Source organism: Falco biarmicus, chromosome 7, assembly GCF_023638135.1.
Source record: "Falco biarmicus isolate bFalBia1 chromosome 7, bFalBia1.pri, whole genome shotgun sequence".
Classification (NCBI taxonomy): domain Eukaryota; kingdom Metazoa; phylum Chordata; class Aves; order Falconiformes; family Falconidae; genus Falco; species Falco biarmicus.
Genome location: NC_079294.1, coordinates 71,522,654 through 71,543,110, shown reverse-complemented (window position 1 = coordinate 71,543,110; position 20,457 = coordinate 71,522,654). Strand labels below are relative to the sequence as shown.

The 20,457-nt window shown below is 60.8% G+C and overlaps 2 protein-coding genes across 4 annotated transcripts in view; one reads left to right on the top strand and one right to left on the bottom strand.

Annotated features, from left to right (window-relative positions):
• The window catches only part of CCDC33 (coiled-coil domain containing 33), a 44,898-nt gene extending 35,228 nt beyond the window's left edge, over nucleotides 1-9,670 (top strand). Inside the window, exons 14-23 of the mRNA XM_056347398.1 lie at nucleotides 5,828-5,934; nucleotides 6,256-6,414; nucleotides 7,080-7,519; nucleotides 7,633-7,721; nucleotides 7,948-8,079; nucleotides 8,283-8,355; nucleotides 8,562-8,683; nucleotides 8,916-8,999; nucleotides 9,122-9,217; nucleotides 9,568-9,670. Coding sequence (XP_056203373.1) covers nucleotides 5,828-5,934; nucleotides 6,256-6,414; nucleotides 7,080-7,519; nucleotides 7,633-7,721; nucleotides 7,948-8,079; nucleotides 8,283-8,355; nucleotides 8,562-8,683; nucleotides 8,916-8,999; nucleotides 9,122-9,217; nucleotides 9,568-9,663 — 1,398 coding nt within the window. The 3' untranslated portion in view covers nucleotides 9,664-9,670. The remainder of the gene's footprint in view (nucleotides 1-5,827; nucleotides 5,935-6,255; nucleotides 6,415-7,079; nucleotides 7,520-7,632; nucleotides 7,722-7,947; nucleotides 8,080-8,282; nucleotides 8,356-8,561; nucleotides 8,684-8,915; nucleotides 9,000-9,121; nucleotides 9,218-9,567) is intronic.
• A 30-nt stretch (nucleotides 9,671-9,700) lies between these two features.
• LOC130153217 (cholesterol side-chain cleavage enzyme, mitochondrial) lies at nucleotides 9,701-19,420 on the bottom strand. 3 transcript variants are annotated; one of them, XM_056347762.1, is made up of 11 exons: nucleotides 19,341-19,420; nucleotides 16,608-16,789; nucleotides 13,552-13,619; nucleotides 12,850-13,005; nucleotides 12,433-12,632; nucleotides 11,853-12,056; nucleotides 11,172-11,332; nucleotides 10,928-11,094; nucleotides 10,706-10,784; nucleotides 10,311-10,502; nucleotides 9,703-10,193 (listed from the first exon to the last, which is right to left on the bottom strand). In XM_056347762.1, the coding sequence occupies exons 2-11, from the start codon at nucleotides 16,629-16,631 to the stop codon at nucleotides 10,071-10,073; spliced, it is 1,374 nt and encodes a 457-aa protein (XP_056203737.1). In that variant the 5' UTR covers nucleotides 16,632-16,789; nucleotides 19,341-19,420; the 3' UTR covers nucleotides 9,703-10,070. The 3 variants fall into 3 exon arrangements, with proteins under 3 accessions (XP_056203735.1, XP_056203737.1, XP_056203736.1); XM_056347761.1 differs by lacking the exon at nucleotides 19,341-19,420 and having other exon boundaries at nucleotides 16,608-16,855; XM_056347760.1 differs by lacking the exons at nucleotides 16,608-16,789; nucleotides 19,341-19,420 and having other exon boundaries at nucleotides 9,701-10,193; nucleotides 13,552-14,506.
• Nucleotides 19,421-20,457: the final 1,037 nt, after the last annotated feature.

Sequence of the window (20,457 nt, the reverse complement as noted above, 5' to 3'; positions counted from 1 at the left end):
TGGCTCAGGGTGCTGTGGCTCAGGGTCAGGGTGGTGCAGGGTGCTGTGGCGCAGGGTGCTGTGAGCCCCCATCCCGCCGGTGCCGCGGCCGTTGCGGTGCGCGGCAGCAGCGCCCCCTGGCGGTGTCTCCGCGCTCCGCCATCCCGCCCGGCGCTGCGCCGCGGCTGCCGGGGGTCCCGCAGCTCCGGGGGGGTCCCGCAGCGCCCTGGGCAGCTGTGCTCGGGCTGGGCTGGGGGTGTCCCACTGCGCCCTGGCCTCGGATGAGGCTCAGTTAGGTTTGCCGGTGAGCTGGACACCCATGGGTGCCCGAGCCCCCACGGCACGAGGCTGGGCACCCCCAGCACACCTGTCATGCAGGATTAAGCCCATCAATAAAAGCGACCCATAAATCAGCTGATGTGACCCCACGTTATATTTGTGCCCCTCTTATTTCTCAAGGACATTAAAGATTCAGCAATTTGCTTCCGCTTTTATTTAATTAGCTTTTTGCCCCTTTTATTTAATTAGCCAGCACTCAAAGATCCCGTGCCGAGGGTGGGTCCCCCAGTGTCCCCACTGTGTGACATGGGGGCACGGATGGGGTGCCCTGCATCCAGCATCACAAGGTGGGGAGAGGCCCTTGATGGCATTCAGAGTACGGCAGAAACCTCCCAGCACCCAAATCCAGCCTCAGTCCCCCCAGTCCCTGTTTCCAGCTGGCTGGGCTGGGGAGAGGAAAAGTAGCTGGAAATGTTGTTTTCTTGGAGGCAAGATGGGGCGAGGTGGGATGGTGAAGAGGGGGATAGAGGGGCGAGCGGGTTGCAGGACAGTGGAGGGTGCTGGAGGGGCAGGGACCCAACGGCAGGGGGTTGGGGGTCTGGGGGGGTCTGGGGTTGCAGACGGTCTGAGTGCTGCAGCTGTGCTGCATCGGGGTTTGTTGGTGACCCAGGCTCTGGGCAGCAGTGGGAAACACATCGAGCTTGGTGGGTTTTGCATGTGCTTCTCCCTCTTGGGGCTGCATGGCCATGGGTGGGGCAGTGGGGGGTATGGCCTGGGGCCCCCAGCAGCCAGCCAGAGCAGGGAAAAAAAGAGAAAACTGCTCCAAAATTCTGGGTTTTGTGTGTCTGGGGGTGCATGCATTGGCATGGGTGCGCCCCTGTGTGTCCTGCTCCAACGTAACCCCAGCAGCGCTACTAAACTCTTGGTGAGCGCAGCACAGGAGGGCTCATCCATCCTCACTTAGTGACTTCTCAGCTTTTCCCGGTGCTAATTAACAAAGGATGGGGCCCAACAGCTGGGAGGAGACGCTCAGGGCGGCGGGTGCTGAGGGCAGTGGGTGCTGCACAGCACTGGGTGTTATCAGCCTGGTGGCTTGGGGTGTTGATGGATTTATGCTCGCTGCTGAAATGCAAGGGGGTTTTATCAGCAAATCGAGTCGATACATAAGCAAACGTGAAAATGGATGGCCACCACGCCGGCCATAAACTGCTGCCAGGCCAAGGGCAAGTCACAGCAGCGCCTGTCACTGGGGGGGGGCGGGGGGAAGCTTGGGGGTTAGCCCTCTGCAGCCACTGGTTTTCCAAAGCTAGGGGCTGAGAACGCTTTGAGGGCACTTAAAAAGTGTGGGGTTAGGGGAGGGTATGTAACTCGGGTCCCGTGCACAGGTTTTAAAAGGGATGCTTGGAAAACAGACCCTTTGGGGTGCTGCCAAGTCTCCTGCTGGTACTGGGGTTTTTTGTTGTATTTCTCCACTTCCTCACATCCCCAGCTGCTAGAATTGTGTTTACCTTACACAGATGAGGATGTTTTCCTATGAGGAAAAAAAAAAACCCACAAAGAGCCAGTGGGAACCCAGGGTAACAGTCGCAACCTGTCTCCCTCATTTTTTGATCACAGGAGGGGGCTTTTTTACGCTTGGCCCCAGTTTGCGGTCATGGGTGAGCAGCAGTGGTGGGGGATGCTCTGGCCCATCCTGGGAGGCTCTGCTGACCTTCCCTTCCTCCTTTTCCCTTTGGTCCCCACCACCAGCAGCAGGACATCCCTTTGGGACATTATTCTGGTTGTCCCAGTCCCTCCCAAAAGCAGCCCCGTGCAACGGGATGGGGAGGAAATTGTTTTTCAGGAGCCAAGTGCTGACTCAGCCAGAGTTTGCTCCCAAAAGTCATCTCATCTCTTCCTAGCTGTCGATTTTCTCTTTTTCTCTCTCTCTCTCTTTTTTTTTTCTTTTTTTTTTTTTTTCCTTCTTTTTCTTTGAGCAAAATAAACCAGCAGCGACTCGCAGAGGAATCACAGTCCCTGCTGGTAGCACAACTGCTTTCTTGAGCCTTATCTTGAAGAAGCAGGCAGGCGGTGGGAGCCCAAGGAGCAGTTGTCCCTACACGGAGCATCCTGCCTCCCCGAGTTACCCGGTGTAATCTAGAGGCTTTTATTTCCTTGTACGACACGATATCAGCAGCCGGCAGCTGGGCCCGGAGCCGGATAGCGATGGTAATCACCCACCCTAAAATCATCATCCTGGTTAGGAAGGGAGCAGAAGATGTGGTGTCTCTATTAAATCGAACTCGGCTCAGATTAAGCGCTTTTCAATGCAATCCAATTAACTCTTAAATTGAATTGTAATGCTTTGGCTAATATACCCCCGTCCCTGCACAGCTCCCCGCCCCCAGCCCATGCATGGGAAGGGAGTTCAGCCTTAGTTTAATCAGATAAAATCCCGCTTATGTGCTGCCTTTCACCGGCTGGTGCATCCTGCCTGGTGTGTGGGCAGTGGGGGGCTAAAGACCCCCCTGTTTCCCCCAGGGGACCGATAAATGCCCCAGGGATTGGGGCTCACCAGGGAAATGCTTTGATTTTGGAAGTAGGGCGGGGGAGGCAGGGAAATGTTGCCCCACATATACATCTTTTCCCCGGGCGTTGTCCAGAGGATGGGTTTGGGTACTGGTGTGTCCCCAGGGAGGGGCTGGAGGCATCCAGGACCTGACATCCCCCCCAGCCCCATCCCGTACCAGTGTCCCAAGGGGATGTGTAAGGTTGATGAGGGCATCAGGCAAAGCAAATAAAGGCGTAGCTATCTCCTGATGGTTTCCTTGTGAGCTTTTGTTCCACAAAAGAGGGAGAAATAGGATTTTTTTTCCCTCTGATCTTCCTAAGCTGCTGCAGCAATTTTTTTTTCCTCAGATATGTAAATCTGAGCTTATCCCATCTTCATAACAATTAAGGAATTGGGCTTAATACTCATCCAGGGACATGTTATTTGTTGAGCTGGAGGGAGATTGTGTTGCGGAAGAGGCTGGTGCTCTGCCAGGGGCTCAAATGCCTCTGTGCTCACAAGTGAAACGAGTTGGCCTGTCCTCAGCCGCTCTCAGGGTGCATTGCTGTCCCCTCCCCGGCCAGGGATGGGGTCAGGCCAGGCCATGCCAATGCAGAACCCTCTGGCACACCTTATTTTTGGCCACTTTCGGACCTTCCAGCCTCCTGTGGCGGTTTATTGCTAGCCCCACTCCCTTGCTTCACTCCATGCTGCTCCGTCTAGAGTCTAGAGATGGATTGATTCCAGCAGTCGAAGCTAATCGGATACATCAAAGCGTCTTGGAGCAATTTGTTAAGTAAATAAATAATAAAAAAAAAAACAAACTTGGCCTAAGCAAATATAGGAAGGAGGGGGGTGGTTTGTCGGGGTGGATGAAAGGCTCTAAAGGCAGAGGAAGCTTCAGAGGCTTGGAAATTATGAGGAAAAAAATTTAAAAATAAATAGTTGAGTGCAAGGAGTTTCAAAGCTTCCATCATTTCAGACGTGGATTCCCAGCCTTTCATCCCAGACCCCTGCGGGAAGGAGAGACGCAGCTATCTCTGGGTGGATGTGAGATAGGAGGTGTAGGGGGAAATGTGTCCAAATACCCTTAACTCTGCACCCATCCCTGGGGACAGCGCCGGGGTGATGCTGCCTGCGGGGAGTGGGACCGCGGGCAGAAAAATGGGGTGGTGGTTATCTGAGCAGCGCTGGGCTGGGACTGAAGGCTGGGTATGGTCTTCCAGCCTCTGCAGGTGTTGTCTGAGCCTAGAAAAGCCATGGGTGAACCCAGCACCTTCCAGCACAGGCAGGGAAAGCAGCTGCCCAGCCTGGGCAAGCCAAATGCAGCCCTGTGCATTATTGATGGAGCAGATAATTGCACACTTCCCACTGGCTCTTTGATGAAAAATTGATGGCACGGGACGAGGTAGCGAGGGGCTCCATCGACTTACACCGGCCTCTTTGTTTCCTAACAAACACCAGAGGAGAGGTGGGTGCGGGATGCTGCAGCGGGTAGGAGGTCAAGAGCCGCTGCGGGTGCCCTGAAAGGGGGATGGGACTGGGGGAACCAGCTGGGACAGAGCATCCCTAGCCTTAAAATCCTATAAATTCAATCTGGGGATGAAAGTGGGGTTTGATCAGCAAATTATCCTCTGTTCAGGATCAGGCCAAACCCCAAGGCAGAGCTGAAGCCTGATGCCGCCCAGCATCTCCAAGACGTTGGTCCTCAGAAGTTAATTGAGCATTTGAAACATCAGAGAAGTGTGCTGGGAGGGGAGAGCGTTTCCATGCCCGCATCCAAGGCATGGAAATGAGGTGCTGTCACTGCCAGAGCCACCTGGCCGCACTGGGACCCGGTGGTGGCTGCCACCGTCACCTCCCTGGGTCTGCGCTGCTGGGAGCAGGAGATAAGGCAATGGGGACCGAAACGGGGCTGGGGCTGGGGAGGGGGGGCTGGGGGCTGTAAGGGGCTGGTGTCTCAAAGGGAGTGCTTGCAGGCAGGCAGAGCTGCAGGCAGGTGCTGCCCGCTGGGCCCGCTGGCTTTGGAAGGGGCAATGGCACGTGCGATGGTAGGAGGGATGCTAGAGGGGGAGAGATGCGGGTGGCCAGGGCAAGGAGCCGCACAGCCAGCTGCCTGCAGCTGGGATGCACCCGTGTGGGAGCAGCCGGGTGATTTTAGGCACTGAGCTGCTGCAGGGAGGAGCTGCTAAGGGAAGGGTTGTGTTGTAGCAACAGCCACCGGCGTGCCAGGCTGCCAGGAGCCCTTGCACCACCAAAATCCCTTTGCCAGCAGGAAGGGCCTGGGAAAAACAGCTTTTCCTCATGCTACAACCCCCCCAGCATGGCTGTAAGTCCACTGGCCAGCAGCTCAGGTGGTGGCACGGGGATGGGGACGGGATGTTTGTCCGGGGGTGGCTGAGCCGCTGGGAGTTTGTTTGGAGCAGGCAGAGCCTGGCAACCCGCTGGCAGGCAGGGCTGGCTGAGGGGAGCAGGGTGCTGGGGGCACCCCAGGAGCGGGGACAATGCTGTACTACAGACCCTTCTCTGCCACTGTGAGTGGGGGGGGGGGGGGGGGGGGGGGCACTGGGCGGGGGTGGGGACGTCGCCCTGTTCCTGGTGTCACCAACAGGAGCTGAGGAGTCAAAGGTCCCTGTCACAGGGACAGTGCCTGGCTGGGGTTGCTTTCAGCCACAACCAAATTTCCTCCCAAGGGTGCATGGGTCAATGGTCCAGCCATGCGATGATGCTCAAAGCCAGGCATTTCTAAGTGTCCCCAGCCTCAGGAGAAGGTCTTCCAGCCCTGCAGCCACAACATGTTACACCCAAACCTCAAAGCGGGGTGTTGGAAGCATCGCAGCCAGTGATTGCGGAGGCTTTTGGGGCAGGGCTGGATCCTGACCCCACACCTGCAGTGCCAAGGGTGTTTTGCTCCAGGTGAAAGCCAGGAACACTGCTCCCAGCCATGGGGAAGGGGCTGAAGGAGCTTGCTGCTCCTCTCAGAGGGCTTTCCCCAGTCTGCTCCTTATCCTCACCCTCTTCTCTGATGTCTCCTGCCAGCTCCACCAAGACAACGTGTCCCTCCCAGGAGCTGACAGCGTGGCCAGCATCCTGCCCGGAAAGCAGCCATTCCCACGTGGGACAGGAGCGCTGGCAGGGGAGCAGAGGTATGGGGACCACGCCGGTTTTGCGGCCCCCTCTTGGCTCCTTCTTCTCATCCTCCTTGGGGTGGTTTCCTCCTCCCTCCGTTCGCCCCATGTTTTCCCCAGCAGCTTCTCCTCCTGCCCCACCACTGCTGATCTTTCTCCTCATCTCCTCCAGGCTCCCATCCTTACTGCACCCCCACCCCCACCCAAACTTGCCTTGCCCCCTGGCACCCCATACAGGCTCCTGGCTCCTACAGAGCATTCCTCAGCAAAGGCTTTGCCGGTGTTTCACTCTGGTGGGAGCAGCTGGCCAAGGGTGTCCCCCTGTTCTCTGCTCTGCAGGTCCCAGGAGATCATCAGGGACCCCCAGGAGCTGGTGAGTGCCAGGGGAATGGGAGGAGTAGGGGGCAGCGGGGGCATGGGGGGGACAGCAGTGTCCCTGAGGCAGGTCCTGGCTCCGGTGGGGACCAACGTCCGGCTGCTGTTGGCTCTGTGCTGCCGGTGAGTGAAGGTCTCGGTGGGGGCAGTGCTTGAGTTTGGCTGTAAGGGGCTGCACCCTGGGCACCAACCCAGTCCTGGGTGAACCAGATCCCAGGCAGCTGGGGAGGAGGGGGCTGAGCCTCTGGCTGCACCTGCACCCCCCTTCCCCAAGGCTGTGTGATGCCGCTGCACCCCCTCCCCGCGCCCCAGCCCCGCCGCAGGCCGCTGGCCAAGGCCGTCCCCAAGGCTGGGAGTGGGGGGCCAGGGGAGCTGGAGGCACGCGGCTCCCTCCGGCCAAGGTCCCTGCTGTCGGGATCCTCTCCACAGCCCGGCGTGGCAGGGAGGGATTCAGGAGGGTCTGCCTGGGAAGGTGCAAACCCTTGGGGAATTATTTCCCCCCAGCATCACCCGGCAAGGTGTCGTGCAGCCACACGGGTGCTAAAAAAACCCCAGGCTCATCTGTGTAAACATTCATCCCTCTGTTATTCTTCACCACCTCCCTTCTTCTAAATACCTGCAAAGCCTCGTAAGGCTCAGAGCGTGTGGCTGACCCCCAGCTGCAGCACTGCTGCACCCCATGGTCTTGGGAGAGCTGGTTTTCTTCCCAGGGGGTGGTAGGAAGAGATGGGGAAATGGGGGGGGGGGGGGGGGCTGGTGGCTGGAGGGAGAGATGGGGGGGTGGGCAGGAGAAGGTTTGGAGGGACAGGAGAGAAGGATGGATGGATGGAGAAGAGAAGAGAAGGATACATGGATGCATGGATGGATGGGAAGAGGATGGATGGTTGCAAGAGGCAGGGGAAAACCTGGATGTTTCTTAGCTCCTCCATGGTGGGTCTGACTCTCCAAAGAAATACCCTCAGCCGAGCTTCTGGTGCTGGGGAAAGCCCCGGCTGGCCGCGGGGTGCCAGCAGCTCTGCTCTGGGCTGGCAGGAGGCGAGCGGCTACCGACTGGCACTGAAGCGGATGGCAGGGGACCTCCTGTCCCTGCGCCAGCATGTCACCAGCCTAGAGGTGGAGAACGGGCATCTGCGGCGCAGCCTGGCCACGCAGGAGGACCTGGGCCACGCTCTGCTCACCGACGTGGACCTGGATGTCATGACCCGGGAGGAGCTGCTAGACAGGCTCAGTGCGTGACAGGGGAGGGGAAGGTGGGAAGTGGGGGACCCCCCTCCCTGTTGCAGCAGAGGGGGCTGCACCATCCCTGGCCAGGTGACAAGGATGTGGCATGGGCTGTTGCAGCCACCCTCAAGCGCAAGCTGGTGGCCAGCACGGCAGAGATGAGGAGACTGAAGGACCGTGTTCAGCAGCTGCAGAATGAGCTGATCCGGGTATGGACAGCGGCAGGAGTGTGCAGGAGCTGCCTGGGAGGGATGGAGTGGGGGTGGAGGAGCAGGGGGGCAGCAGGGAGAGCGTCATGGCACCCCCATAGCCAAGCGAGTGCCTGAAACCCCCGTGACCCCCACCATGAGCCTCTCCCAGCTCTACAAGTGATGCCCTAAGGCTTGAGGCTCAGCGCAGTGGTCCCTGGGGGCTTTTCCCCTTCCTCCCCCCCAGAAAAACGACCGGGAGAAGGAGCTGGTGCTGCTCCAGCGAGCCCACCAGCAGCAGCAGGCTGCGCTGAGGAGGTGCCAGGAGAAGGTGGCCAGGACGAAGGGCTTGGAGGAGACAGTGCGGCAGCAGGAGAAAGTGAGTTGTGGGGCACAAGGTCGGGGTGGGAAGGTCAGCCTGGGGGGGCATGAGGCTCTGTGGAGCAGATGGGACCCTCCGGCCCATCCCACCCCTCCATGAGATCTGCCTGGTCCCAGGACCATGGTGGCTGGGGAGGTGTGATGGTCACCACTGCCTCGTGTTGAGCTGGTGACATGGGAATGGCTCTGCTCGCTCCCAAGGTGATCGAGGTGATGGAGCGGGTGCTGCAGGAGCAGCTCACTGGGACGGGCTTGAGCACTGAGAAGCCATCAGGTGGGTGCAAGCAGAGATGGGGACCCTCGGGGGGGGGGGGGCCTGCTGCATTCCTTTGGCCGTGGGATGGTCTGTGGTGGGGGATCAGAGTTGGTCCTGAGCCCTCCAGCACCCATTCCTGGGTGTCGGGGAGGTGAGGGCTTGCTCCTAACCCCCATCTCTGCACGGGATGGGGGGTGTAGGACACATCCCCCCCCACCCCCCAGGTGAAGCCCTCTCCGAGGAGGTGTACACTGCTCTGCTGGCTGAGAACCGCAGGCTGCGGGAGGAGCTGGCCAGGCCCCACCACCACCCACCCCCCCTCTCCCCACGGCCCCCAGCTTTGCCGGTGAGACTGGGGAGGGGGGAACAGGGCTGAGATGGGGAGTAGAGATGTGGCACCCCAGAAAGCAACACCAGGGGGTAACTGGGCAAACTGGGGGCATCACCTAGGTGGCAACTCCAGCTCTGTGGGGTGATAGCCACCCCCGTGGCTTGCTGCCCCCCAAGAGCAGGGTGTAGGAAGCGGGGGGCGATCCAGCATTGCCTTTCCTCTCTCCTGCTCATCTCATGGCCTGCAGGGTGTTTTCGGGGGTGCGGAGAAGCTGTCTCTGCTGGCCAGGCTGGAGGAGGCACAAGCCCGCGGGCGGGTGCTGGAGAGGCAGGTGGGCATCGCCCTCCTGCACCCCACTTGCTGGTGGGGAGCTTGGGGGTGTTGGGCCAGAATGGGGGGCTCCTCTAGCCCCCGCACCTTGGAGAGAACGAGCCTGGTTTGGGTCTGTCCCAGCTGGAGGAGGCGGCGAGGAGATGGGGAAGGGAGAAGCAGGAGCTTGGCACTCGTCTGCTGGAGAGGGAGCACGGCTTCCCCCACGCCCCCGCCTCGGTGAGCACCCGGGGGGCACCAGGGCCACCCCACATGGGGGCTGGCAGCCAGTGCTCAAGATCGAGGGGGGCTCAGAGCCACCCCTCTGCACTCAGGCAGCTGGCAGGGGGGGGATAGCGGGGGGACTCCGTGCCCACCCCTACATCAGGGAGGATTTGCCTCAGTTTCCCTGCAGGACCCTGGGCAAGAGGTAGAGAGGAGGGTGGTCCCTGGCACCACAGGACCCCCCCAGCATCCCAGGATACCCCCCAACCTCAGACCCCCTTGTTGCAGTCCTCTCATCCCCACCCGATGCCCCCCAGAGAGGGCTGTATTTACAGCTCCTGAGACATTCTCCTGTTCCCCAGCAGAACCTGCCAGCGATCGCCGCAGCCCCCCCGAGAAGACCGCAGACCCTGGACCCCCTGCCCCAGCCCGTGCCTGGGGAAAGAGCTGGAGAAAACTAATGCTGGCATGAAGGAGCCAGTGCTTTTTCAGATGATGAAATTACAGAGTAAATCAGAGGCGAAGCAAAACGTGAGAGGGTGTCGGAGAAGCAGGGCTGCAGTCCCCGGCGTGGTCCCTGGGGACCCCTGCGCAGCCGGATGGGTGCAGCAGCACCCTCCACCCTGCGCTCCGTGGGGTGACGGTGGGGGCTGGGGTTTCGGGGGTTTATCTCCCCCGTGGCGTAAGCGCAGCCTTGAGCGGAGGCAGGGATGCACGGAGCCAAGGCTGTGGCCGTGAGAGCGTCCCAGCCGTCCCCCAGCTCACATCCCTGAGCTGGTCTGGCTGTAAGGAGCTGAAAGCGCTTGCTGGGATGGTGGGGGTGACCCCCCAGCTGGGACCGGCTGGGTGTCACCCGGGGTCGGGTTCCTCATGCTTGGGGCTCAAGCGGCCGTAAGGTCAAGTAGATGGGTTTGTCTGGGATCAGGATGAGATCAAACTTGGTCCCGACTTCCACCGCTCTCATGGTTTCGATCTTGAAGTTCTCCAGGATCTGGGATGTGGGAGAAAAGAGAAGATGGGAAACACTGGAGGTGCCAACACCCACGTGCCGCCTCCCCGACCCCTTGCAGTGCCATGCCCCCAATGTCCCCAGCAGCAGGATGCTCACCTGCATGAGGAAGAGCTGCATCTCCAGCTCAGCGATCCGGCGTCCCAGGCACTGGCGGGGTCCGAAACCAAAACTCAGCCCCTTGAAGTGCTTGGGGCCAGCTGCCAGCCAGCGCTGGGGGCTGAACTGCTCCGGCTTGGGGAAGACCTCAGGATCCCTGCCCATGGCGTAGAGACCGACCTGCACCAGCGTCTGCAGGGAAGGATCAGCCCCTGTGGGTCTTGGCTCCCCACGTGGCTCAGCTGGTGCTTGGGGTGCAGGAAGGGGGTGCAAGGATGGGATCCAGCCCCACGGCTGCTCCCCCATGTCACCCACCCATGCTCCAGGTCCCACCTCCACCCAGAGCCCTGTGTGAAGCAGGCTGGGGTGAGGAGGGACCTGGAGGCCATGCTAACCTTTGGGGGGATGCGGTAGTCCTGGAGGATGACCTCCTGAGTGGTGTACCTCTGCAGGGTCACTGCCACGGGATGCAGCCTAGGGGGACAGGTCCCACACACCTGATTTTGGGGGCAGCCTCACCTGCTCATGTCCCACCTCAATGCACGACATCCCAACAGTGCCAGCGATTCGGGGAGGGAAGGGGCTGGGGGTGTTTTTCAGCGGGGGCTTCTCCTCACCGGAGTGTCTCCTTGATGGTGGCTTTGAGCAGCCGGATGGTTTTCAGCATCTTCACCCTGTCCCCTGCTGCCTCCTGCTTGGCAGCCAGGACTTCTGCCCGCAGCTGCTCCTGGACCCCCGGGGACCGCGCCAGCTCAAACATGGCCCACTGCAGCGTCATGGAGGTCTGGAGCAGGGCAGGAGAGCGAGGCTCAACACCAGCCAGGACCTTCTCCCTGCCCAGCAACCCTGCCCGCTCCTTACGGTGTCCACCCCGCCCGCCATCATCTCGGTGACGCTGGCCTTGATGTCATCCAAGGGCAGCTTGTCCTGCATGATCAGGCTGCAGAGGATGCCCATGTACTCCTTGGTGCTCTTGCGTTGCAGCCGCAGGTCCCGATAGACGTTTTGTATGCATTTGTCCGCTGAAAAGACATGGAGACATGGTGTGGTCTTCCTCCCCCAGGGCCATGGTGGAGGAGGAAGGCACCAGATGTGGCACCTTAGGACATCGTTGTCCCATGCCAGTGGCTTTTCCATGGGAGCTGCTCCTGTGGCAGCTTGGGACTGCGGTCCCTGCTGCAGGACCCAGCAGTGGCTGGGTGGGCACAGAGGGTTAGGGATGAGGATGCCCTGGGGGAGGACACCCTGCAAGAGAGTTGTGCCAGGTGCCAAAAGCTCTCAGAGGCCACAAGTCCCTCTGGGAGAGCTGCTCCCCTCAACATGATGCCCATCATCTGCCCTTTATCGCTCCTGGACAGTTCCCCACTGTTCCACCCCACAAGCTCCAGATATGAAAAGCCTTCCTGGACCTGGTGGCCCCTTGCTGGGTGGTTGGACCCAGGAGAAGGTCTCTGCGCTGGTGAGATGAGGTTGCGCTACAGACCCAGGTCCTCAAAGGGGCCTTGGGTGACACAGGACGGTGCGGGCAGGAGAAGCACTCACCCTGGGAGAAGATGGCATCCCAGGCCCGGACGTGGTCCCGCCACATCTTGGCGTTGAGGTGGCGGAGGAGGGCAGGCGGCAGGTAGAGCATGGGCGAGGTGGTGTGGAACATCAGGGTCACGGCATCGATGAAGCGCTGTGCCTCGGGGTCCACAAAGTCCTGCAGCAGCCCCAGCCGCTCCCCGTAGAGCACGTGGCACACGGCTGCAAGCACAGCACCCGTGAGGGGACCCAGCCAGGGGGGAACTTCGTCCCCTCCACCCTCTCATGGCCAGCTCCAGCCTTTCTATGGGGACCTGGCTTGGCCTCCTGCTCACTCTGAGCATCACGGGGCCAGGAAGGCATCCCTTGTTGGGCATCAGTTGATGACCGGTAGATGATAAAACAGTGTTTTTGGGTTGTTCTCTGCTTGTCCAGGGAGAGGACATCCCTCTAGACCCTGTGGCTTTGGGGGAGAAGCTTGTTTGCCCATCTCTGCGGATGAAGCTGGCGGAAACACAGTGTTACCCATCTCGGGTACCTTGCAAAGAGGTGTTTCAGGGGGACATGCCTTGCAGAGACCCATGCCCCAGACACTCACACTCCAGGGCAAAGCGGAAGAGCTCGTGGGTGAAGTCGGCCGTCCAGCGCTCCCGGCCGCTCTTCCCCACCTGGGCCCGTGCCCGCTGGATGAAGTCCTCGCCCACTTGGCTCAGCAGAGGCACAAAACTCTCCACCACCTGCGGTGACAGCACCTCCTTGTTGAGCATCAGGCGGTCCGAGCGCCAGGCCTCCCCCGTCCTGTGGGACACCAAAGTGGGGGGTCAGAAGTGTCCTCCCCCATCCACGAACCCCACACACCCCCTCCCAGAGGATGTCACCTCCCAAAGCACAGGGCCAGTCAGCATCCTCATCACCCTCCTGATGCTCCAGCTTCCCACCACCCCATGTGCCAGGGCTATTGCGTTAGAACCTGGGAGCCCCGTTTTAAGGGTACCCCCCTGGCACCCCGACTCACTTGAGGAGCACGCCGTAGGGCTTGTTGCGGTAGTCGCGGTAAGCCACCCAGGGGGGTACACTGAAGCGCTCCGGCAGCGTCCCCTCCGCCTGGAAAAGGGTGGCAGCGTCCTGGGGGCTGATGATGTTCACACTCTCATAGACACCCAGCTTCTCCCTGTTGGGGTGCGGAGGGGGGTCAGCCCCGCACGCTGACCCCCACCTGCACCCCTCCCCGCAGCCTCTCACCTCCCCAGATCAAGCACCTTCCCCCAGCGCCCCCAAATCAACCACCCTTCCCTTCGCACCCCCTAAAATCCTGCCTGCAGGTCCCATCCCAGGGTATGCAGGGGCTCAGCACCAGAATCAGGCTCCCAGGGCTCAGGCAGCCACAGCCAGGGGTGCAGGACCTGGACCCCCACCCTTCCTCCTCTGCCTGGGGATGTCAGCTCCAGACCCCACGGAGATCAGGGTGGGCAAAGTCCGTCTCCAGCCCCCCCACCCCCTCCTCCCGACATCCCACATCCGCCAGGCACGAATGGGTCTCCCCTTTCGCCCCTCACCGTGGCACACAGCCAGCCGGGCGGCTCCAGCAGCTCAGGCACCCATTCACCCCCTCCTCACCCAGAGCAGGACTGGAAATAGCAACAGCATCCTGGACTGGGCAGGCTGCGGAGCCGGGGGGAGCGGGGCGGGGGGTGCCGGGGGCAGACTGCTGCCTCACCTGTAAATGGGCCCGAACTGCTGGAACTTGCGAGCCATGATGTGGTGGACGTTGTGCAAGCCGCCCTCCTGCCAGAAGCGGTAGAGGTTGAGCCAGCCAGCGCGCCAGTCGCCAGGCAGCTGGTTGAAGGGCCGAGGAGCTGGTGGGATGGGGGAGGCAGCCCCTCCAGCCCTGCGGCAGCCCCCGGCTGGGGCTGGGGGCCATCCCCGCAAGGCACCCGCAGCCCGGGCGAGCATGGGAGCAGGTGGCGGGGGAGGGAGTCGAGGGTGGCCTCTTTTGTCCCCCCGGCTGGCCTCACTCAAGGCGAGATGCTCATGCTCTTGCCCGCCTCCCGATGAGTCACGGCCGCCCCAGGGACAGGGACAGGCGAGGGCATCTCGCCCCGGCAAGGCGGCAGGCACTGGGGCACGGGGCAGCCAAAAGTGGTCGGCGGAGCCCCATCCCCTCCCAGCCCAGCCGTAGCGGGGCTTGCCAGGTGATGCACAGACCCTGAGTGGCATGGGGTGACAATGGGTGACGCTGGCAGGTGGCCCACACCACCCCAATAAAAGCGGGTGCTGTTGCAAGCGCTGAAAATGAAAATTTAACTGCCAAGGGGAGGTATGCTTTGTCTGCAAAATAAATAATAAAAATTACCTAGGGGACAAAACAAAGCTCAGGCGTGATGGGTGACCACAGGAGGGGACATCCTTGGGGACTGCCTGGCCATTGCCAGGGGTGTCTCACCTCTGCCCGCCCCAGGACAGGGGGTGCTGGGGGAGGCGGGTCCCCCCCTCCCAGGGCAGCATCAGCTGTCATTTAGTGCAGGAACCCCAACACACACACACACACACCAGGAGGGAAAGACTTTTTGGGGTGTCACGGTCCCCACCAAGCCAGGGACAAAGGCTCCAGCCCCTAAGATCAGTGGCAGACAAGATCCTGTGTCCCCAGGCCCAGTGACACCCACTGGTGACCAGTTAGCAATGGGGGGGTGTGGGTGGTTTGTGTCTGTGGGAAGGGAGGAACTGGGGGGGCCCTGAGCCTTTCTGGGGTGTCCCTTCGGGGTGTCCCTGGAGTTGGCCTTGAGAACCCCCAGGGTGTCCCTGGGGTGTCCCTGGAGTGTGGGGAGGACTCCAGACATGTCCCCTGCCTGCACCGACTCTGTCCCCTCCTGTCCTTGCCCTCTGACTGCACCAACTCTGTCCCTCCTGTCCCCTGCCTGTCACCACCTCCATCCCTGCCCTGTCCCCTGCCTGCACTGGCGCTGTCCCCTGCCTGCACCACCTCTGTCCCCACCCTGTCCCCTACCTGGCACCTCTTCTGTCCCTCCTGTCCCCTGCCTAGCACTGCTTCTGCCCTTGTCCCCTGCCCACACCACCTTTGTCCCCTCCTGCCCCTGTCCCCTGCCTGTCCCCTCCTCTGTCCACATCCTGTCCCCTACTTTGCACCTCCTCTAGAGGTCCCTCCTGTCTCTTGCCTGTACCACCTCTGTCCCTCCCTGTCCCCTGCCTGCACTGGCTCTGTCCCCTCTTGCCCCCTATCAGGACACTGGCTCTGTCCCCTCCTGTCCCAGCCACTCATCGCTTGCTCCAGCTGCCACCATCTGCATGAAGACACCTGCCCTGGGTGACCACCTGCCAGCCCAGTGCACACCCTGAAGCAGCCCTACAGCCCGGGGACATGGTGGCACAGTGCCACCCCCCTGTCCTCCCCCCCTGCACTGCCACTGTCCTGGGTGGGACCTGCTGCCCCCTCTCTGGCCAAGGGAACGGGGTCAGTCTGGAGCGGTTTGGCCAAGCTGATGCTCGTAAAAACACAGGCCCAGGGGACACGGAGGGACGCGTGGGCACAGGGCTGAGCTCTGCCCTCACACGGGGCTGGGTGGCCCTGTCAGCCACCAGCTCCAGCCCCCAGAGGGGACAGCCACCCATCACACTCCGTGCCACCTCTGCACCCCCTCTCTCCCCCACCTCCCTGAAGCGTGGGGAGCCAGCTCACGGGCTCCATCCCCCCAGCCTGGCCCCCACATCTCCAAGGGGTCCCACACACACTTCCGTGCCCGCCCCCCGTGGTGCCCCCAGCTTGTCAGGGCCCCTCCCCAGCAGCGTTGCTGCCGCTGCAGCACGAAGGGAATGTGGCGGTTCGTCCCCCCTCAGCCACCCCCCAGCACGCTGCTGGCACAGGAACCCACGTGGCTGGGGGGGCTCTGACGGAAAGTTGGGGGGTGGGAGCAGGAAACAGGCCGGGGAGGTGCTCAGCAACCCGCAGCATCACTCCTTCTAGCAGAAACCGCAGCAGGGAGGGGGCTCTGGTGGCTTTTGCTGATGGCCCCATCGATGCCAAGCGAAGCAGTCGGCATGTGGCCAGGGGCGGCATTCCCCCGCCTCTGCCGCAGCAGCTCGCCCACGAAGCCCACATGACTCAGGCATACTCTCTGCTATTTCTGCACGAACCAAAACCGAGAGTCTTTCCCCTCCCCTAGTGGCCTCCTCCCCTTGTCACCCATGCTGGGGACAAGGTTTGTCCCGCCAGCAGAGTTTCCTCCTAATGAGAGGTGGCGCCCATGGGTGCCACACTTTCGCTTTTCACCCGTGGGGCTTTCCTGGCGCGTATCATCTTCCAAGCAAGTGGGGTGACTAATCTGCCTGACACCTTCACACCTTGCCCCGGTAAATCACACCTCGGAGAGGCTGCTGACACCCCCTCAGCTTTCTGCTCCATGGCAGGTAACCCTGCTGAGCCAGCACCGCAGCCCCACCCCCAGCGAGACCCCAGCCTCCCTGGAAAATCCACCCCCCCAGCCTCATCCCTGGGGCTGGGAATGCCAAGGCTGCAGTGGTTAAGCAGAGGGAAGGTGTTTTGGTGGAGCAAGCTCATCCCTTCCGCATCTCTGTCCCCCAGAACCGATGGGAACCAGCTGGGATGGGGCTGACTTCAGCCGGGGTGATGCTGGAAGCAGATCTGTTTTGGTGGGGGCAAGGGACTGCACCCCCTCACCAGGATGGAAAGCGGAGCACAAGGGTGAAATCTGTGGCTGGAAACAGGGCACGGAGCTGGCCACATTGCTTTCTTACCTTAAAAATGCAGCCTGCATCCATAGGTGGACCTACGCAGCTCAGCTTGCACCAGTCCCTTGGGAAGGACAGTAGTTTCCATGTGTTTTCCAACAGGCTCTTTTCTTTTCTGCACCATTTTCATCCTGGGGTCTTCCCTCCTCTCTGTGTGAGTGAATCCATTCATCGCAAGCTTTCAGCTCCTGCCCACGAGCAGGTGGTTGGGAAAATTTCAGTAGTAAAACTCTTGCCCAGAAACCCCCCATGATTCACTTTGAGACTGGAGGGGTGGGGGGAAACTCATTTTCATAATGTTATCTTGAAAAAGAAAGAACTGTCAGCTGCTAACAGACCATAGCCATGATCAAGCAGTTGCTGCTGGAGGGTTTCCCCTGGGAGCAGAGAGAAGAGGATGACCTGGATGTGCCAGGCAGCATCCCTGAGGGATGCGGCGCTGAGCGCATGGTGCTTGAGGAGCTGCCAGGGGCACTCAGATGGACCCAGCCAGGACAAGCTTTAATCTGAAACAGCAGCAATTCTACCTTGTTTTTATTGCCCTGCTCCATTAAACTGAATCTCCTCTTACTAATTTATTTCGTGCAGTCCCCAAACCAAAAATTGCCGGGCTGATGCCTGGATTTCGGGGCCTCCATCAAGCTGGGATGGGGCACCTCACCCTCGTGGCTGGGACTGCTCCTTGGGGATCTCAGGGTGGAAGTTCATGGCTGGGGGAAAAGCATTTGTGCGGCTGAGGGCAGGAGGAGTGTGGCCCACAGGAGGAAGGCACACTGGTTTAGCTCATGTTTAACTTCCTCCAGCATCTCTAGGTCACCTCATTTCCAGTAAACGGCTGGATTTCCCACTCGCGTTGCTCACCGCTCCGTCTTGGTGGCAGAGCATCACCCACGCCACATCTGCCATGCCCCAGCATGGGCCACGGGCAAAAGGAACCCAGAGCCACACACAGGCAGACAGACACCTGTCCAAGGCTGGCCAGATCCTGAGATCCCCAGGGAAAAGGGGGGGAACGGCAGCAAACACCCCCTGCAAGCAGAGCTGCCACATCACCGACGGGGAAACGGCTTGGACAGGGAGGAGCAAGGGGTGACGGCAGCTGGGTGGCAGGGTTTCGGGCACCCGACCCAGACACCTGAGCTCAGCGGATGGCTCCCTTTTGCCCCCCTGTCCCAGGGGGCGCGGGCGATGGCACTGGGCCAGGTGGGGTGGGCTGGGTGGGCAGGACACCCGTGGGGAGATGGCCCGGGGGTGACAGCCCGTGGGAGCGCGGCTGGGTCGCGCCGGCTCTGGTTGCGGCTGCAGTTCGATGCAAGAAAAGATGCAAGATAGAAAAATGCAGGGGGAGGGCTCCAGCCGGTCTGCCGCAGGGAACGAACGGGGAGGGTGGAAGCTGTTGCCGTGAGGCGGCAGCACCTCTCCATCCCTGGGATCCAGCTCTTGCGAAACCAGGAGCGGCCGCCGGGGCTTTCGCATTCCAGGCTCCAGCCGGCGCCTTCTGGGATTGCTCTGCACCCTCATCCCGCCGGGAAAAGCTGCCCAGGGGGTTGATGTAGCTGCAGACAGCATCTCAGATGAGCCTGCAGTCAGTGCGTGCCCTGGATGCCTCGCGTGGAGCGAGCAGGCAGCTCCTGTGGGATTTCTCACCAGCTCTTGCATCCAGTTCAGACGGATACAGGATTTCCTGGGTCTATTGTCCTGCCCAGCAAAGCCTCCTCCCAGAGCAGCTTCCAAGGCCGCTGGTAAGGCTGGAGACAGAAATAGCCCCAAAAAACAGTGCTGGGGAAAAAACTGAACACTGTTGGGGCTTTTGTTCCAGGCGTGCGACCGTGCCTCCCTCCGCCTGCGCCGCAGGAAGCCTGGAGAAGCTGCTGCAGTACCTGACCTTCCTGTGCGTGCCTGCTGCCATTGAAACAAGGCTCTCGAAATAACTCGCTCAAACAATGTGGCCATCGAGCAACGCCTCAGCCTTGCCCTCCCCACACGCAGGTTCTCCCTCCGGCAGCCCCGGAGCCTGCAATCAATTCCAGCGCATATGTTTGCCCACATCTTTCAGCTCATAGTACCTAGAGGAAATAGTTGGTGGCCAGGGGAAATGCAGCCCAGAACAAAACACAACCTGAAATGTGCAGTCTGATGCTTTCCTCAAGAAATTTAGCAAAAGGCTCCATCTTTTGTCCTGGCTGTCCTCGGGGAGCAGGGTTGGGGACCCACTTACAAAAGCTGGGCTGGGGGAGGAGACGCTGCTGCAAGGCCCTGTGCAGGTCTGAGGGGTCTCTGTGCTGCCCAGGGACTCCGAGTTGTCCCTGTGGCACTTGGTCCCACGCTCCGAGCCTGCTTCTTGGGCAAGAAAAAGGAGCCTGGGCAGCCCCAATGCTGCTACTGCAGCCCTGCACCCCGCACATCCCCAGCCCATCGATTCTGACCCGCTCCCGGGGGTTCAGCATCGCCTCCGTGTGCTGCTCCCCACCCTCCCACTTGCCTCTTCCCAGGGCACCGCAGAACACGTCAGTGTCTGGGCTTTTTCCTGAGGGGTTTTAGAGCTTTGGTAATCCAACCCTTGGCAACAACAGAGCTGGAAATGCAACATCTCCATGTCCACACGCAGCACCCAAGCGATGACACCGGGGCACGGGCTGTCTCTCCCCTCCTGTCCTGGGTGAGCTCCCGCCGCCTCCCACCACAAAGGTGGGGGCTGCCAGAAATCCCGCTTCTTGTTTTAGCTCCACTGAAACCCACCTGCCTTTCGGGCTCATTTCTTCTTCTTTACGTCAAGATGCCGCTGCCGCATATGCTGCCGGCGCCAGCGGGAAGTTTTCTGCCAAACCCAGTGCTAAGAAAGAAGTAAGGCAGGGGAGGCTTTCACTTTCAGCTGCCAATCCCTCCCTGCAGACCAAGGACCTGCAAAACCCTCCTGCAAACCCAGGTCCCAGGGGACAGAGGTGCCCGTCCCCGTGCCCCTACCCAGTCCCCGTCACCGCCGAGGCTTTGTGGATGGAGCTCGATGGGGCACGGCCACAAACCAGGGCTGGAGCCTGGGGGGCTCCTACCCCACTGCCAGTGCCTCCTGCATATTTTCTGACCTACCTGCAGGAACAGGCCCAGCAGCAAGCGCTAGGAGTAGCACACAGAAAGGCAGCTGGGCACGGCTTTAGCTGAAGCCACAACCCTTTGAAAGCCCTGCAACAGGGGGCCGAGAGCCGCAACAGGTCTGCTGGGTTCTGCAGCCAGTCCTGCTTTTGTGCCAAGGTGCTTTGATGGAGGGTTTGAAAGAGAAGGGGAGGCATCGTTCTCTCCTGCTTCTGCTGGCACATTTTAAAAGCTTGAATTCCTATTCCCTGCTTCCTTCCATCCCAAGCTTTCTCCCCACCCGCCGGCTGTCAACCACCAGCTCATTTTTCCCAAACCCAGCAAATGAAGAGAGCTGCGAGTTCAGCGTCGCTCCGTCTCACGGGCTGTCCAGCCAGGCAGCCCCTGCATTCACCCCTAAAAGCCACCCCTGATGTCAGAGCCACTGCAACCACCCCCAGCTCCCCGCAAGCAGCAGAGCTGCAGGCAGAAGGTGCTGGGATGGCTCCGTGCCCAGGAGGACCCGCTATTTATATCCCTCCCTTTCTGCGGGTGGTGGGCAGTGGCGAGTGGGGTGCTGCTAACAGCCCCCTTGGGTTTTTCCAGCAGGAATCTGCCCAGCTTTTCACTCCCGATGGTGCCAGCCTGAAGTGGGAGCAGCAAGCCCAGGGCACAAGGGATGGCCAGGGGCTGCTGCTGGAGAGGAGAGGCAGGCGAGACATGGAAGGGGACCCCTTGGTTGTGGAGGAAGAGGGACAGGGGAGACCCCAGGCACCATCTCAGCAGC